The sequence below is a fragment of the Mastigoproctus giganteus genome, chromosome 4, assembly GCF_048544385.1.
Source record: "Mastigoproctus giganteus isolate SK-2022 chromosome 4, ASM4854438v1, whole genome shotgun sequence".
Taxonomy (NCBI): Eukaryota; Metazoa; Arthropoda; class Arachnida; order Uropygi; family Thelyphonidae; genus Mastigoproctus; species Mastigoproctus giganteus.
Window position 1 is genome coordinate 45,439,748 of NC_143578.1, and position 19,027 is coordinate 45,458,774.

A 19,027-nucleotide genomic window follows, 5' to 3' on the forward strand; every position below is an offset into this window, starting at 1 on the left:
ACCATTGCGTAATAGATTGCGATAAATCGATTTGTTTTTTTGTTTTTTTCATATTAGCGAATCTTACTTAATTTATATAATGGATGCCAGAAAAACAACTGACATACTTTTACTTAACAGATAAAAACGCCGAACGAAACTTAACGAACATAAACAAGCTAGATAAAAACTACGCAGTACGTTATATTTCATGATAGTTCGATTTTTATTTCTTAAATTTAACTTTATTTTTTCTTTTTCTGTGATTAAGAAAAAGAAGTGAAACGTAAATAACTAATTATGTAGATATGTGTTGTATCTTATGTAGGAAAGCTCCCGAACACTAGTTCCACATGTACATTCAATCACACAAATAAAGTTGATATACACGAGTACATAATTTATAGGAATTCTTCTAGTTTTATCTTAGTTCAATAGTTTTACCTTAGTTCTATGGGTGAAGCCCTATTTATGAGGTTTCCAGGAACCTTCCCCTCGCGTACTTTGAGTCCTACTGTTCAATAATTGTTTTTAGAGCACCACACGTACCTCACAACGTAATGTTTACTTAATAGTTTGTAATACTTTACTTATTTCCTCCTGGAATTTTAATAAAAATTCAAATGTAACAGGTATTTCACTGATTTTTTTGTGATTTAATAAGATAAACAAATAGCAATGCGTACCTAAGCTCGTAATATACTTTACTTACTTCCTCGTAGATTTAGCATTAGCATTATTAGAGGCGTATGATGCAAGAAAGCAAGCTTCTATCATCAGCCAAAAAAAAAAAAAAAAAATCCTTCCCATTTCACCCATCCATTACTCCAAATGTTCGTCTAGTACTGCCTTGAATTTATTTAAACTGTCAACTTCTACAACGACAGATGGAAGTTTGTTCGAGCAATCAAACATCTGCTGGCTAAAGACTAATTTTCCACACGTCTATTCTACAAATGTCTTTCCTCAATTTGAATTTATGCCCCCTCAGGTGCGGAATCTGAGCAAGAGGAAGAATCCCATCAGCATTGAGCTTGCTCAAACCATTCAAGGCCTTATACACCTCAATCAAATCACCTCGCAGGTGATCCAGACATTGCAATTTACAGAACTTAAGCATTTCTTTGCAAGCGCAACCTTTTGTTCCATTCACCAATCTCGTTGCCTTTCTCTGTACTCGTTCCAGCAGCTCTACATCCTTCCTAAAATGAGGTCTCCAGACCTGTATACAGTACTCAAGGTGTGGCCTGACCATTGCCTTATACAAGGGGATAATCACCTCCTTATCCCTGCTAGAAAAATTCCTGTATATCATTAACAAGACACCATGAGCTACTCTTTCAGACTACACTTTGATCTTAGCCAAAACGCTGAGAAGCGATAACGCTTTCAGACTGTCTGCACTGCTCAGAAAACTTCTTATCTGACTGCACAATTACCCCGAGGTCTTTTTCGTTCTCTACCATCCTGAGTGTTGTACCGCACAGTTGATACGTGACTCTGGGATTACTAACATTTTAATAACATTTGAAAGATAACACCCGGTTCACGTTACCGCTGTGATTAATATAATAAGCAAACTAATAATTCATGATTCTTATACAGGGTGCCAGAAAAAAAAAAAAAAAAAAACAACTCTTTATTATCAGAAAAGTCCACAACTTTCGAACGGATGCATATTCATATTAACTATTTTTACAATTACAAATAATAGCTGAAAAAAAAGTTTATGTAGATCAAATACCCTCGATTTTCCACCATTCTTGGCTTTAAATGTTGGCAAATCAGGAACTGATGTTGCGCATATTCTATCCTTAACATAACCCTACAAAAAAAAAAAAAAAAAAAAAAAAATTGAGCGGGTTTATATTAGGTGACCGATTCGGTCCACTACCAATACTGAGATTGGAGAAAACGTCATATGTACAGCAGAATATCAATAAGGCGATTTTATATCCCATCCTGCTGGAATGAAAAAAAGACGTTCGGCTGATATTCTCTTTTAGACTAACCCTTTTAGAGAATTATCTGTTTCCACATCTAGAGATGTGGAAACACATAATTCTCTAAAAGGGTTAGAGGAACTGTTTCATTAATTGACTTTTCAGATTGAAAAATAGATAAATAATCTGATTATGTCAAAGCCGGTACCACACTTTGGCCTTTGCGTCATCAGGCATTTTTTGATGCACTGCATGTAGGTTCTCAGACCGCCATGTGTAAACATTGTGCCGATTTAGATATCCTGAAACATGAAAAGTTGCTTCATTGGAAAAACACACTTTTTGTAGGAAGCTGTTGGCTTATGTCCTGAAACATCAGAAGTTGCTTCATCAGAAAAGCACACTTTGTAGGAAACAAAACTACTGTACGTATTTTATTATCTGGCTACCATGGCGCCATCTTGAAATCAGTGAATAGTGATCTAAGAAGTGCATGAAAAACGAACTTTTTGAGTTATTCTTGTAAATGGTGAAAACTACATTATTTCATATCAGTCAAAAGTTTGGACTTTTCTAATAGTAAAGGTTTTTTCGGATATCTTATATTTAGCAAACAGATAAAAAAACAAGCTATTAATGTATGTAGTCCGATACATTTCAGGTAGGTTAGCAATTACAAAGCATTACGACTTGGAATCCCATATAGTTAGGTTACAAAACAGACTAGATACGGTCATTACCAACCAGGACCTTTTAAAACAGCAAATCCGGACGATATTAACAACTCAGCAAGAACTCATAATGAGCTCTGAAAAAGAAAAACAACGGAACGAAAAACTCAGCGAACAAGTACCACAATTTATAATTTGATGCGTACGTCAAGGAACAAACACGCTTCAATTTGCAACCTGCACGAAATGAAACTTAACTCAAAAGGGATAGACGCAGTCAATAGCAGGCAATCTGAACATAGCAACATGAACGAAAATTCTGATATGAATAACATGGCCAGTATACAACTTTTGTCGCGAGATGTGCCATCTGATGTAATTTCAAAGAATCGTAATACCGCTAAGTCGATCCTCCCTACGGATACTCTCAATAACTGTCATAACGAAACACCCAAGTTAATCAGTTGCAAAACACCAGGGTGTATCAGGGGTGAGATAAGTTTTTCGTCACAAAGCTTGTTGCAACCGTCGTGTACCAAAGACAAATTAACTGTTTCTCAGGCACGGAGCACTAATAATGCAACGATCCAAACTGATATCTCTTTGCCAGGAATAGTGTCAACGGCCGCACTGTCCATACAGGAAAATCCAAGGCCTGAAACCCAGAATGAGTCAATAAGCAAGTCTGTAGCAGATGAGTTGCAAAGAAATTTCATACCTGTGTTTATAGATAAACTGATGTCTGCTCTTAACGATCTGTATACTAATATGCAAATCAAAACCGGATGCTTCAAAATTCATAAGTTTTCCAAACAAAATGAACCAGTTAACAGAATCAACACTCAATCCACCACCAAATCCGCAGAGTTAGATATTTTGACCTCACACGATCCCGCTGAATTGGAATGTTGCCTAAATACTCAGGTAGCCAATCACCTTTCAGAGGAATCTCAATTCCCTAATGTAGCAAGCAGCGAAGTCCCGGTCATGAATTCGTGTCAAGAAGCTGAACAGAGGTGCGATCCACAAGTGGCAGCCCACCAAATTAGCATCCCACCTTCAAAATTGACCTCATTTTTACCATCTGTGCTGCTGTCTGAAAGCAGCCATTGCTCACCTGTCATGAACAAACAATCTTGGGCAAAAATCGCTGCTACCCGTTCTGTTTCATCTCAATTAGCAGCTAATCAGAACCCTCATTTCCCCAGGTCACCCTTTAAAATTAAGAGTCACCCTGCCAATATCAAGGAAAAGGGTCAAATTAGGATTGGCACCTCCACGTCCTCTATTCTGAGATCGATGAGCAAGCCTTCCACCTCCCAGCACAGAAGTCTTTTTATTTCCCGACTGGGGCCACTGACAACTGCTGAGGAAATTGAGACTGCAATAAGTAAAGAACTGCATACCAAAGTATCTGCAAATTTACTCAAGAAAACGCAAAATTATTCGTCCTTTAGAGTAGTTTACGAAAGTCGGGTATTCAGATCAGTTGCATCCACATCTGTATGGCCAGTTGGCACTCTGATCAGGCCTTTTTATGAATCGAAAGACCCAAAACCATCCAATGCAACTTCATCTTATGACCAAAACCGAAAGATGACACAACTCTCCCCTGCATGACTAACTAATTGTGAAACAACACTAGTGTCTCTCGACTGTCGAAAACCACCACACCACACATCCAGCTCCAATCACTTTCTTGCCCCAGCTACTGCTAATAAACATACCGATGTAATACCACATAACCCTGCTTTTCAATCACTTTCAATTAACAGTATAATTTCCACCAGGCCTAAGCTGTTGAGGTGTTCAAAAGCATCTACAAAGAGATCAGCACTTATGAAAATTCCCTTTCAACTCACCCTTAGAGTTTTCTACCAAAATGTCCGGAGCCTCCGAAATAAGCTTGAAACTCTCGAACAACTCTTGTTGTCCAATAGCACGGATGTAATTTGTCTATCAGAAACATGGCTTGAACCTGACCAGGAGTCAACAGCCTATGCTGCGGCCGCTGGTTTTTCATCGTTCTTCACATCAAGATCTCAATCTAGAGGCGGCGGTGTTGCCATCTTCGTCAAGGATTCCAACCTGAAATTGGTGCACGTCACATCTAGCAACTCCTTATTTTATGAAGCAATACTCGTGACTGTGAAGTTTAATGCCTGTTTAATTGATTTAGTGGCAATCTACATTCCCCCAGCTCCAGATACTGCAACAATTGACGATGCTACTAGCTGGATAATGAGTAAGTTACACCCTCCTGCTACGCACATTCTCTGCGGCGACTTTAACCTTCCACCTCACCTGAGCCCTCTCCTTCAACGACTAATGAACAATCTCTCTCCATCAAAGTTCACGATTATCAATGAGGAGCCAACGAGAGGCGCCAATCGCCTTGACTTGATTCTATGTTCTGGAATTTGCAGAGTCGACATTCCACCAGAAACGTCCTTCAATTCAGATCACGACCCAATTGCATTACTTCTTGTTCTGCCTATGCCCAGCTTCAATTGCCGTAATACTGTTCAAAAGAAAATCATATTTTCTCCGAATTTTCTGGATCCAAAAAAGTGCCTTGAGGCAGCGCAGTCTATTCCATGGCATGTGCTTGATGGATGTGACCCAATCCTCGCAGTTGACCTAATCACAAGATGGATAAATACAGTCACCCTCTATGCATCAGCCAAAACCGTACACATTTCTCCAAGAACTAGAGCTTGGTGGACCAAAGATCTAGCGCGCAGTTTCCACAACAAGCAGTACCTTCACAGGCAGTGGAAAATCTCTGGCACAACCCAAGATCGAATCCTATACTCCAGAGCAAGAGCTATGTTCAACAGACTCAAGGCATCAGCAATAAAGAGATACACCGATACTACCTTGTCTAATGGAAAAGCGCCATACTCATCAAGACACAGTTGCATTAATTCAAATCTTGATCTAGATAACTGGATGAACTACATTTCAAGATTCAAAACTAAGTCCGCTTCTGCCGAAATCCCTCTCCAAAACTCTCAATTTGCTGCTACTGATGACCTCTCCATAATTTCCATCACAAGACAGCAACTGATATATGCAATTAACTCCCTGCGTCCATCTAGTACCGCAGGCTGTGATAAGATACCTCATTTCATAATTAAATGCCTTAGCCCCTATATCCTAGATGCATTACTCTCAATCTACAACTCAGTTCTTTCCACACGAGTTTTCCCTGCTCAGTGGAATGAATACTCTGTGAGGCCACTACCTAAGGTTAAAGCACCAACAAGCCTAAAAGATTTCAGACCAATCTCAACTTCTTCCACCCTCCTGAAACTTCTAGAAAAGGCACTCCTTCCAGCATTAAACAAACAGCTGATGCCACAGAAGCTGAAACAGTTCCATTTCGCAGTCGAAAATCGATCCACCATAACAAACCTCATGGCCGCACAGATATCAATTCTTCAAGCCTTCGAAAATAAATCTGAATTAGCTATAGTGTACGCCGATATTGAAGCTGCTTTTGACAGTCTAGACGTCACAGCCCTTCTCAGTCTTCTACAATTCTTCTTCAGGATTAATGGAGACCTTCTAGCTTTCCTCACCGCCTTATTGAAGAATAGAAGTGTCCACCTCACTTTGAAGAAGACCCACTTTACAAGAAAAATCAATGCAGGAGTCCCACAAGGTGGTGTCCTCTCTGGCCTTCTCTTCTCAGCCATTCTGATTCCTTTTATGCGTCTTCGTGATGATGCTATAATATATGCCGACGATATAAAGTTTCTGACCTTAATCCCACCGTCTGCAGACCCAATGGCAATTACGTCTTCCATCACAGAGAATTTGACCGACCTTTCAACTTACTTGAAGATGTTTGGATTAAACCTTAACCCTTCAAAATCTACAATAATGATATACTCATTGAAACACCAACCAACAATAATTCAACCTTCAGTTTTAGGTACTCTCATCCCAGTAGTTACCTGCCATAAGGATCTCGGTATCTATTTTGATCCGAAGCTGAAATTTAATGTTCACACGGAATACCTCCGGAAGCGATTTAACACCCTACGCTGGAGAGCAAAACAACACCTACTTCATTCCAATGATGCCGCAACCACTACCAGATATCTTCAAGCCACTGTTTATCCGGCTATTTTATATGCAGCTGAGATCTGGGCATCTGCGTCGCCCTCTCTTCAAAAACCGGTGTTCTCGTGTGAATACTGGACCCTGAAATGGGCCACAAATAAGCATCGCAGACCCCCTCAATTGAGAACAACTGACATGGCTGAGCAGCTAAATGTACCCAGGCTTCCGAGGTTAATTGACAGCAGGCGTTTAATGACCTCAGTAAAAATGTACACAGGAGTGATAAACGCCCCAAACATCTGGGATTTCTGTCAGTGGCACAATCCTCCGCCATCCTTGAGGTCAGAGCCCACACTAACCCTCAAATACAACCGGCTGAAACTGTGTAGTCGGTTCTTACCTGCCCAGGCACTCCCCAAAATTCAGGCACTGCTCCGTCTTGGAGTCGACCTACAAAAAATGGCTACCGACTACAAATACCGTCACATGCTCCTCGAGTGGATTACATTGGTGGAACTGGGATAACTTCCTCCATATGACGTTCAGTCCTCATATTTTCATTATTATAATTTCATTTTTACATGTTTAATTTGTGTAACTAATAATTTCCATGTAATGGTAAAAAATGTTTTGCCAATTAATCTCAATATTATAATGTAAAACTCCTGGCCATGTCGCCGTGATGAGTATTATTGTCTCTAGTACATGTCCTGTACTTATCAGCAAGTCTAAGAATATATAAATTCATACACCGACCATTGAATAAAATTTAAAATTTAATATGACTACAATTTTTTTTTTTATAAAAAAAAAAAAAAAAATATTTACAATAAACTATTACGGAATGCTAAAAACTGTAATAAAAAAGATCATTTACAATAAAATTTGCTAAAATATAAAACATTAAAAGCGCTAAAAACCTGAAGCTTTCGGGAGCGTCAGCTCCCTTCTTCAACAGTGATATGACTTCCTGCAACATCTCCTTAAGTAGCAGGCTCACGGTACCTCCACACGTGGTATTTCTCCACGTGGTTCAATCGGCACATGGTCAGAACTGGAAGCGGAAATGTCTCGGGAACGTGGCAAAGAAAATCGTTCATCCGACCTTAATATAATTGTTTCAAAGATAGGATTAATACGTATACCTCTATCTCTGTTTATTGTATTCCTACTGGATGAACTAATCCGTAAACCCTCGAGCCATTTACGCTCCCAGTATCCATGTGCACGATCCAAAATAATAGCGTCCTCCGGGGAGATTTAATGCTGCTTCTCCCAAAAATGTTCGGCCACAGCAGACTTTTGGGAGAAGCAGCATCAAATCTCCCCGGAGGACGCTATTATTTTGGATCGTGCACATGGATACTGGGAGCGTAAATGGCTCGAGGGTTTACGGATTAGTTCATCCAGTAGGAATACAATAAACAGAGATAGAGGTATACGTATTAATCCTATCTTTGAAACAATTATATTAAGGTCGGATGAACGATTTTCTTTGCCACGTTCCCGAGACATTTCCGCTTCCAGTTCTGACCATGTGCCGATTGAACCACGTGGAGAAATACCACGTGTGGAGGTACCGTGAGCCTGCTACTTAAGGAGATGTTGCAGGAAGTCATATCACTGTTGAAGAAGGGAGCTGATGCTCCCGAAAGCTTCAGGTTTTTAGCGCTTTTAATGTTTTATATTTTAGCAAATTTTATTGTAAATGATCTTTTTTATTACAGTTTTTAGCATTCCGTAATAGTTTATTGTAAATATTTTTTTTTTTTTTTTTGTAAAAATTGTAGTCATTTTAAATTTTATTCAATGGTCGGTGTATGAATTTATATATTCTTAGACATGAGTTTTCCCGACCTCAGAGGCCTCTTTCAGAACTTATCAGCAATAAAGAATTTATTTATTTATTTATTTACAATTCAAAGATTTATAAAAGAAAAAGAAAAAAAACAAGAGCAAAAATCAAGGGCTTTTATGCGTGAATCGAAAGCATTTTGTTTCTGCGCACCCGTCACATTATCCATTCATTCCACCAACTAAAGCATGACAACAAATACCGGGTTGTTAAAATTAAAGTATCCCTATGTAGAGGGCTCTGGAGTGAGTTCCAGAGCCCCAGAGCCCTGGAACTCTGGAGCGAATAACGTAAGTTATTGCATAATCGTAAGTTATTGCCACAGCCCCACTACTCAGCTCTAGTGTACTGTATAAAAGCAAAGTAGTCTCTTCAAAATCATACAGTAGATGTTTGCCTGCACTACAGCAGCAATGCCAACAACGTTGCAGGAAAGGAGCTATTATTGAAGCTGTACTATCAGAACAGCAACATTTCAGCTGTGGCTATCAGAGAATTCCGGCATCAGAAGCGCATAAGGCGTGGACCTATGACTGTTTGTGCTGTCTGCAAAATGATTGCGAAATTTGAAGCGACAGGGCATTTTGATGTTTAACCAGGTAGAGATCGAAAACGAGTGGAATCCTCTCGTGTTGAAGATGTGGCTATGGCTGTCGTGGATTTAACGAGCCAATCTCCATGTGGTAGCGCAAGTGTGCCAGCTGTTTCTCGTGAAGTGGACATGCCGTATTCCACTGTAAGGCTAAAAAAATTAAATTTTCTGTTTATACTCCGGCACGACAACCAAGCCGGTAGAGTTTACAATAAATCGTCAATACAAATATTTTTCGTATTTAGTAGTCGCGGGCAATGCGTCAAGTGTTGTTATAGGTGGTAGATGACTTTCATCAACCGGTGAAAAACCACCACTTGCTTATTGGAGGCTTGAAGTGGTGAAACCATTGTTTAGTCTCTAGAGCAAAGTTTCCGGCACCCCCCTCCCCCCATACTTCTCCTTCAACCCATGCACGGTACTAAGTACTATAGGCTTTGATACCTTTCGTGTTTGGGGTTTTCATAAAAAAAAAAAAAAAAAAAAAACTATCCTTACAAGATGCACATGCTACAGCAGCTAAAGAATGGTGATGCAGATATTCGTTTCACATACGCATTTCAGTTTCTGGAGCGAATGACAGTGGATATCACTTGGCCATGGAACATCCTTTGGAGTGATGAAGCCGCTTCTGCTTAAATGGACAAGTGAATACGCACAACTGCGTATTCACTTGACAACCGGCAATTGTGGGTTGAAGAAATTAGCCCGCTTTGTGCAAACATTTTGAATCAGAAGTTAAATATTGTGGTTTATTAACCATTTAGCACTAATTAATAATCGACATCCTGCAGGAGCTCTCTTACCTTTCAGAAGCTTTTCAGAATCACTATGGTAAAAGCGGATAAATTAATTATTCAAACTATCAATGCTATTGCTAATTTAAAAAATTCTAAAGGAAATTATGAAGGTAAAACTGAGAGCATGTTGAAGTGGAAAGAATTTGAAGGAATCGAAAGTAAAAAAATTACCTCGTGACAAGTTATTAAATGCATTGTTTTATCCTTAAAGGATAAGTTATTAATGCAATAAAGTGATTTTAAATTAAATAAAGAAAATAACGATACCATTGAAAGAAATTTTAAACATATGCTACCAGAAATCGTGAAATATGAAAGAAGTTTCGTCTCAGTGGCAAGATGGTGAAAACCGTATAAGAAATTTAAGTTTTCTGATAAAATATGAAATAAAAATTATGATTTTAGAGATTTTTTTGCAAAGACAGTTTATTTTTAAAATCGACTGAAATTCCCTTTTCAATTAAGAAAAAGACAGAAATATCTTTGAAACCACTGCAATTAGCAGTGCTGAAGCTCAGCGAGTTTTCAGCGTAATTATTATTATTAGCCATATGGTGCAAGGAAGCCTAAGGATTTTGCTGCACCAACCAAAAAAAACCTTCTGAGTTACCCCTGAGAGAGAGAGAGAGAGAGAGAGAGAGAGAGAGAGAGAGAGAGAGAGAGAGAGAGAGAGTCAGAAATAGAGGGAAATCACCAAGAAAGAGAAGAATGATAATATCCAGCTCAGGAACCTGGGTGTGCCAAGCCCAAACTCACAATGAATAATACTGAGTGAATGAATGAATAATGTTGACAAACACGTTGCAGATAATGATGACCATACATCTAAATGGAAAACCATTGCTTCAATTTGACTGGATCATTACCTCAAATCATTCCTCTGTAATTATCGCTCAGCTATTGAGCAAAGCAGAAGATCGATAACAAATATTAATAAAGTAGTAAATTGTATATGGAAATTTTTAGAATAAATTTTCCTTGAATATTTGTGTAATAATTTTCTTTTATGTATTCTGTGATTTTTGTGTACTTTTTCTAGAAAGTTTGTTTTTTATGTAATATTAGTTTTTATATTGTGGAATGTTTTGTGATAGTTTTTATGTTATTTTTGATATGGGAAATATTTCATGTTATTTTTTATTCGCAATGTTAAAATTTTATCATGAAAAAAATGTATCTATTATATTTCCCTAGTTGTTGAAAAAAAAAAAAAAGAAAAAAAAAAGACGAATAAAAAGTTGCGCGTGTGCCGAGCACGCGCGGTAGATGGTTTATGTGAAACGTCTTCGTGTTTCTTTTAGGTATTTTGATGGGTATATATATTGATTGCGAAATAAAAAGCTTTTTTATTGTAAATATTTTATTGATCATTCACAAACGTTCATAATTTCTGGAAGACAAGATACAATGGATTTATGATAACTAATGTAAGAGATGTATACTTGCGATTGCAACGTATCTAAATGTCTCTGGAAAATAGCGGATTGAAATACCAATCTTGTAGTTGAAACGGCATACGCAACTCCTAGGGGTACCTAACAATGGAATGTAACGAAAATGCGAGACAAAAAAAAAAAAAAAAAGAAATTGTTGACAAATACTTGTATTGTTGCAGTCATATGATAAATACTTGTACTGTTGCAATCATACTGCAGTAATAACTTCAGGAAGTATTATTGTGACCTCATCCTATTCAAGAATTCTAAAAAAAGTTAAACTCCAGACACTATCGTATCCAGTTATCATGATAACTGGATACGATATATCAAAAACTTAGTATATCACAAAGTTTTTTTTTTTTTAATTTTTAAGATAGACCTAGGAACATTTTACACATTCACTTATACGCATGGTTAAGGGGGTAATAAGCCCCATCTGTCCATCCCCCTGAATCCGCTCCTGACTAGAGATATCATATCGGTCACGAAAAATGCGTCACGCGCTCTAATCACACTACTAGTAGTGCGAACGTGGGAAGCGCCTCTGGTGGAAGCCGTGGATGAGGTCACTTCCGTGACCGATAAAATTTACTGGGTAGAGTCGGAAAAACTGCGAGCCCATTGTTAATATATTAACAGCTCACCACTGGGCATATGGAACAAATAATGATCATCCCGATCACCCAGTCAACCACTGGCATGCTGCCAAAGACCCTACACAAGAGCCTAGCAGCAACAGACCTGCCAGAGAACACCTACAAGGAACTCCAGAAAGTCGCAATCTTGAACACCTGTAGGATCAGAGGCGGATTTAACGGCGGGCGCGCCCTGGGCCCCGATTTCTGAAGGGCCCACGCAAAACCCCAACAAATTAGTTGAACATATTAGTTCAAAACTTTGTGATTACTGTATTATTATGCTATTATTAATTATATTATACATATATTATATTCAAATTTTATTGGAAATAAAACATTAATAGTACATAATATTTTTTTATTTATTTAAAAAAATGGTTAACATGTATTTTTATTTTCCCTGTCTCTCTCTCTTTTTTTTAAGGGGCCCAATATTTTCTTCTGCGCCCGGGGCCTCAACTGACCTTAATCCGCTCCTGTGTAGGATAGTCAGTGAGTTCCTCGACCAATAGTAATAATAGCCTGACATAACAACCACCCTCTGCACTTCGTGCCAGTACCCATCACTTGATGGGAAGCCTCCATCATCAAAGAGTAATGATAATAATAATACCTGCCCTGGAGGGAACTTAGCCTTCACATAAGTAGTTCACTGTGCATAATTTTCGGCAATCTTAATCTTAAATATGAGTAATCATCGGCAATAAAGATTTATTTAATAATAAAAAAAATAGGATGTGAGCTTCTACATATTGCACATATTACGAGTAGATTATAGTCAAAAGAAGGATGTCAGTTGCATAAGGTCAATCAAAAAAAAAAAAAAAAAAAAAAAAAAATGTTATGTTAAGGGCACCTGAAAACTAATTCAGCTGACCATGTAGTACGTGCGTGAATTGCATGTGTTCTTTTGTCGATTTGCGTGTTTTGCTAGAAGAAAAACTCGAGTTTCCAGGGGAGTGAGAACCTTGTATCCACGTTTGAGACCGACTAACTCAGTCACGGAATGACAGAGCCCATAAATGCTCTCTGCGTCACTGACAGGATTCGAACTCAGATCTTTTCCACCCGGCGCGGTCAGCACAGTAGGTATAATCACCATCCCCCTAACACTTTGTGCAAAAGACCTCAGTTCGAATCCCTTCAATGACGCGTGGAATTTTTATGAGCCTTTTTCATAATGTGGCTGAGTTAGTTGGTCTCAGGCAAGGATAGCATGGTTTTTTATGCTGGAAATTCGGATTTTTCGTCAAGCAATAGCAAGTCGACCATATAACACACGAAATTTACAGATATATTATATTCGGCCCAATACGGCCTAAGCTGTTGATGGGCTAAAACCCTACAACAACAACAACGCAGTTATAAGGTCGATCAGACGAACAATGAAACTGGATTGTGAAATACGGTAACATTGCGACAATTCCCTTTCTTAGATACGTTAGCATATACGCATAAAGCATAAGGTCGCCGTAGCCGAGTGGTCACACGAAAGGGTGCATAGGTACAAGTGCCTTGAGTGACTGGGGCTAAGCCCGTGACTGTTAATACGCTGCTGTTTCTTGTATTCTCCCATCTTGTGAACTCCTCTGATCGTGTGGTCATCCTGGAGTATAAACAGAAAATTTATTTATATACGATTTACTCTTAATCTCCATTGTCTTCGCTATGTTAGCTCAGCCTTCGGCATGTAACAACTCGATTCCCAGCGGATGGATTTTCACGAAACTTTATATATTTGGCTCTTTTAGAAAGTTTTTTTCCGAGTCATACTACTGTATTTCATTAAAATTGGACCCATTGAAATCCGATAATTACTATTTCTTTATCCGTCCGCATATAATAACTCAAACTCCCAGTGAAAATTTATATCTGGATCTTTTAAAAAGAGTTTTCTTTGTCTGACAATCCACATGTAATAAATCTACTCGAAGTCGATGAATTTTGATGAAATTTTTTTATTATTTAGCTCTCTTAGAACGATTTCTCGACACATTCCAAATTTAATTAAAATCGGACCAATAGAAATCCGGCAATTATTATTTCTTTTCTTTAGTTTTTATTTTCTATATAAATTACATAGGCTATATACATGTATATATTGTATATTGTAGCTGAAGCACTGTATATCATGTTTATTGCCGCGCGCTAATTGAATAAATAAATGGGCACAAACGAAATGTTCTAGAGTTGCGCATAAAAGTGGTTACTTTTTTTTTCTTTTTTTTTTATAAATCATGAACTCTTACTCTTTGCTAAAGTGCAGGACTTCTCTGAGAGTCACTGTTCAGTGTGCTTATAGAATTAGCATTGTTTCTAGGCGGAAATGCGAAATACAACCTAGTACACCCGCTCAGGGCAAGAAGTTTGTAATGTCGATGGTGTCGGCCGGTACCACGAAAGCTAATTTGACCGTAAGGCGGATGACTGATCGCTTCGTGTCTTCATTCCTCATACTGTATGTGCTTCTAGCCATTTTTAATTCTTTTTTTTTTATCCTTGCTTTTATAGGTGAGTGGAAGGCCATTAATGAGGCCCTTTCTTGTTTCGGCCTTAAACCCTGTAATTTGTAAATCTTCATTACAGAACGCTGATACTACAGAATTCTGGCACAGAGGGGGAGGATCTCTTCAATGTTGTTTAATTCTCGGATTTTGGTCTAAATTGATATACAATGTATGGTAAAGTTTATATCATCTGGAATTATCTGAATATAGCAGAAGGACCAAAACTTAAATAAATAAAATCTCTGTTTATACTTCGAAACAAACAAATGGTCAGAGGAGTTCCCAAAATAGAGAGCACCGTATTTAGCAGTCACGGACTTGAACCACAGTCACTCAAAGCCCGTGTACTTATGCACTTTCGCGTCTCACCACTCAGCTAATGCGGTCTTCAGGTTCCAAAGTAGTGAACTCTATTCCTACATGATCTTGATGCAAAAATCTGCAACATGAAGCAAGAAAATAAAATTCAGCTCCTAAAAATGTTTAGCTTTCTGTAAAAGCAACGTGAGTCAGCCACATTTCTAAATCACCTACGTCAGTGTTTCTCAGCCGCCAGTCCTTGGCCCATTACTTGCCTGTCTGGTCCACGAAACTCTGTGGAAAGCTGTACGACTCTGAATCCCTGTACTGTACTGTACTGTACTGTACTAGAACAAAGGAAGGCGCTATAGCCCTTCGTCCTTTTCTATTTCTGGCCGTTTGACCGCAGCATTCGCAAGACCCCAACTCGGCCTTTCCCCGCCCTTGACGAATTTTTGCGAACATGTGGTATTTAGGTAGTTTTCCTCACCCTTTTTTCCCTTCTCCAACCTTTTTTTCGGCGTAGGTACCTTCATCACTCTTCCCTTATAGTGTGACGTCAGTAGTTTTTCTTTTTTATCTTTCATTTTACAATTTTTAATTTTGAATATCAGTTTGCTAAATTTTACTGCTGCTCGGTGGAATGTTTATAACCTTTACCGGTCCACCACTGGTTTTCGATTGAGGAGTACTGACCAAAGTCAAGGCCGTGCGTCCAGATTCCGCGTTAACCACCGTAATCGATGGTACTGCATTGGACCTTGCTCAATGAAATTTATACTTTGCACGATTATTCTGCGTTTTTTTGTTTGTTATTTTTTAAATTCTACTACTATATTTATCTATTTATTTTTAACATTCTATAAGTCATCATGGTATAGCAAAATTTCAGAATATCATTAGTGTGCGAAGCCTCTTAAAAACAGCTACCAGACGACTCTTGTTTACATCATTATTATTCAGACTGAAAAAAAAAATTACATTTTTATTACGATAATATTTAATATTTATCTCTTTAATAATATTTAATCAAAACAAATAGCTAGAATGATTATAGAAATTGAAAAATAATAATAATAAATAAATAAAATTACCCTTAATCTCCTTAGCAAATCTAACGACATAGGTTAGAAAGGGAAGTTGTGTTTCAATACGATATCGAATTCAATTAATGATAATTTTTTTTCTTTTATTTACTTTTGATTTCGTTTGGTTAAGCAAGCCGTTTGGTTGAACAAATCTTTTGGTTAAACAAACCGTTTGATTGAATATTTTGTTTTAATTAAATTAAACAAAGTAAGTTATAAATAAAATCAATAAATCATTAAATACACAAATGAATTAATATTATATTTAACGATTATTTCTATTCGAGGAATCGTTTCTTTCTCCTAGCAATTCCTAAAAATCATTTGAAGATCCTTTCAATGGTAACAACGCCTTTATGCTACAAAATAACTACAAATAAATTAAATCAATGTCACTTTACCTGCACACAGAAAACTGATCGCCATCCTCCTGAATTCAGTCCTTGCCGGCACAAACACAGCGAGCTTTAAGACTGATGTTGAAGAGATTTCACAACTTTGGGTTTATCTCGACACCGATTTCCTGGCAACTGACAGCTAAATACACTTGCATCCGTAAATGAGCTTCTAAGAACCAGAAGGCAAGATTTCTGTTGTAGTATTGGCGCAAAGGACAATAGGACACGGGACGTACAGGAAAATCAAGTTCCCTGTTGCATTTTACTCACACTTCATGTTGCATACAAACTGACCTTTGCAGATAAACTCAATAGGGAAGTTTCCGATATATTCTCGCCATTCCCAGTAACACTTGAAAAGAAGCCAAAGGTTAGACACCACACATATGGACAGATGATAATCAATTAGGCATAACAGCGTTTTAGAAAGGGATCATCGGATATGAACTTTGTAATATTTATTCAAAAATTGTGTTTCATTTATTTTATTATTATTTTGAATTTAATGTTTTTCTTTTAATATTTAATATTTTTCTCCTTGATATTTATAATAATAATAAAAAAATAGCTAGAATAGGAATTGAAAAAAAAAAACATAACAATAAAAATAAATAAATAAAATTATTCTTAATCTCCTTAGCAAATCTAACGATATCTGTTCGAAAGGAAGCTGTATTTCAATACGATATCGAATTCAATTAATGATAAATTGTAATTCCTAAAAAATATCGCAATAACATATCAATTTAAAATGTTTTGTAGAATAAGACGTGACGTTAAATTGAATGTATGACGTCCAGGTATGAAAATGAATTTTCAGAAATGGGAACAGCTCTGGGAATGCCCAAACTCATAAAGGATATTATCATAATCGTTGGTGTACGGTGGGGGGAGTCTGGTGATAGAAACCGCCAAAATAAATTGGCAGCTTAAAAAAAAAATCCTCTTTAACTAGGTATAGCCTATATTCATATATACATTGCTTCCTTTCCAGATCCCTCACACTGACAGAGTAGTTACAATCGCAGTCCTTCCATAGCGTATGGGAAAGGACTGGATTCGGGTTCAGTCTTGACCACGGGCAATATCAAATTGTGACCGAGTTAGTTGGTCTCAAGAGAGAGTTACACAATTATTTCCCGGATATTTTTTTTTTTTTTTTTTTTATAAATAATATCTGTAAAATCCTAGTGTGTTATAAAACTTAGCCAGAAAGTACACCTAAGACACCAAGGTAACAACTAGCTTCCCATGACACAGTAGACGCCTTTTTTCAAGACTCCATGATGAACTACAAAGTTCAGTTCGAAACGTCTTCTTAGAGCAAGAATATCATAGTGGTTGGGTACAATAGGCTACTTCATTTATCATTAGAAATTAAGCGTAAAAGAAAATTCCCTTTGATCCACAAGCTATCATCAAAATTTGTAGTGAATATTACTCTCAAGTGGCCAGGTCACTCATTTCTCTAACTTGTTGCCTGAAAGGTTGTTGTTATAGGATTTTAGGCGCATCAGTGGCTAAGGCCATAGTGCTCCATGTATATTGTCTGTGAATTGCGTGTGTTCTGTGGTCGAAAAACCTGACTTTCCGAAAGGAAAAACCATGCTACAATCGCGTGAGACCGACTAACTCAGCCACATATGCATGTGATGTTCTCCATATCCAACTATTCTGAGTGCTGACATTATCATGGACTATATCAAGGCTAGTTACCTGCATTATCCAGCTCCATCCTAGGCAGGAACTGAAGAGACATATCCAAACATTTCTAAGAATCACTTGAAAACAGCTAGGGTATCATATCAGGGTATCTTGTGGTCAGTGGCGTAGCTACCATGTAGGCAGGTAAGGCAATTGCCTCCGGGCCCGGCGTCTTTGCAATTTTCATTAAGTAGGGGCCCGAACATGTTCTTTGCCTCCGTGCCCGAAAAAGGGTAGCTACGCTACTGCCTGTGGTATTGTATGCAGAGGTCCATGTCTCCATCTTTTCCGTTGCTGTATTCACTAAGAACAATCCAAGATATCGCGATTATTTTGGTAGTATTAAAAATATGTATTAATATGCTTTAACGAAGCACATTAATACATTTTATTCAGTCTTTCAAACTGGTGCACTTTATTATAGCCACAGTAGCATGGGTGGCTCAGTGGCAGACTGCTCGCCTGTCACGCGGGCGGCCCGGGTTCGATTCCCGGCCGATGCAAATGTTTTAACCACATGGGCTCACATCTGGTGGGTATGGGCTAACACTAATCTTATTATTATTAGCCATATAGTGCAAGGAAGCGTGAGGCTTACAATGCACCTGAGCTGGATATCATCATTCTTCTCTTTCTTTGTGATTCCTTTCTACTTTTCTCTCTCAGGGTAACTCGGAATTTTTTTTTTTTTTTTCGCTGGTGCATTGTAAGCCTCACGCTTCCTTGCACTATATGGCTAATAATAATAATAAGATTATAGTTACCCTCTAGTTTTTCATAATTTTTACGTTTGCTTAACAATTAATTGTCATCTTTATTATATATAAATGACATGTTACTCATCGTAGTATAGTAATGGTTTTCACGGAGGCCTTACTAATCTGTCTGAGTTAAAAGGCCTGGGCTTCAATCCTGTCAGATTTTTTTTTTTTTTTTTTTTTTTTCCTGTTTTGTTTTCACAATGTGGCGGAGTTAATTTGTTTCAATAGGGGTAGGGTGATATGGTTTTATCTCCTGAAAATTTGGGGTTTTCAACCAATAA

General features: G+C 37.8%; 1 protein-coding gene and 1 non-coding gene across 2 annotated transcripts in view; one reads left to right on the forward strand and one right to left on the reverse strand.

The window, feature by feature from the left end:
- The window catches only part of LOC150086688 (clotting factor C-like), a 163,237-nt gene extending 146,746 nt beyond the window's left edge, over nt 1-16,491 (reverse strand). The window contains exon 1 of the mRNA XM_090372690.1: nt 16,285-16,491. Within this exon, the coding sequence (XP_090228816.1) occupies nt 16,285-16,309 (25 nt within the window). The 5' untranslated portion in view covers nt 16,310-16,491. The remainder of the gene's footprint in view (nt 1-16,284) is intronic.
- A 1,926-nt stretch (nt 16,492-18,417) lies between these two features.
- On the forward strand, nt 18,418-18,488 carry TRNAD-GUC (transfer RNA aspartic acid (anticodon GUC)). Its single transcript has one exon. It is a non-coding gene; the product is annotated as a tRNA-Asp (tRNA).
- The last annotated feature ends 539 nt before the right edge of the window (nt 18,489-19,027 follow it).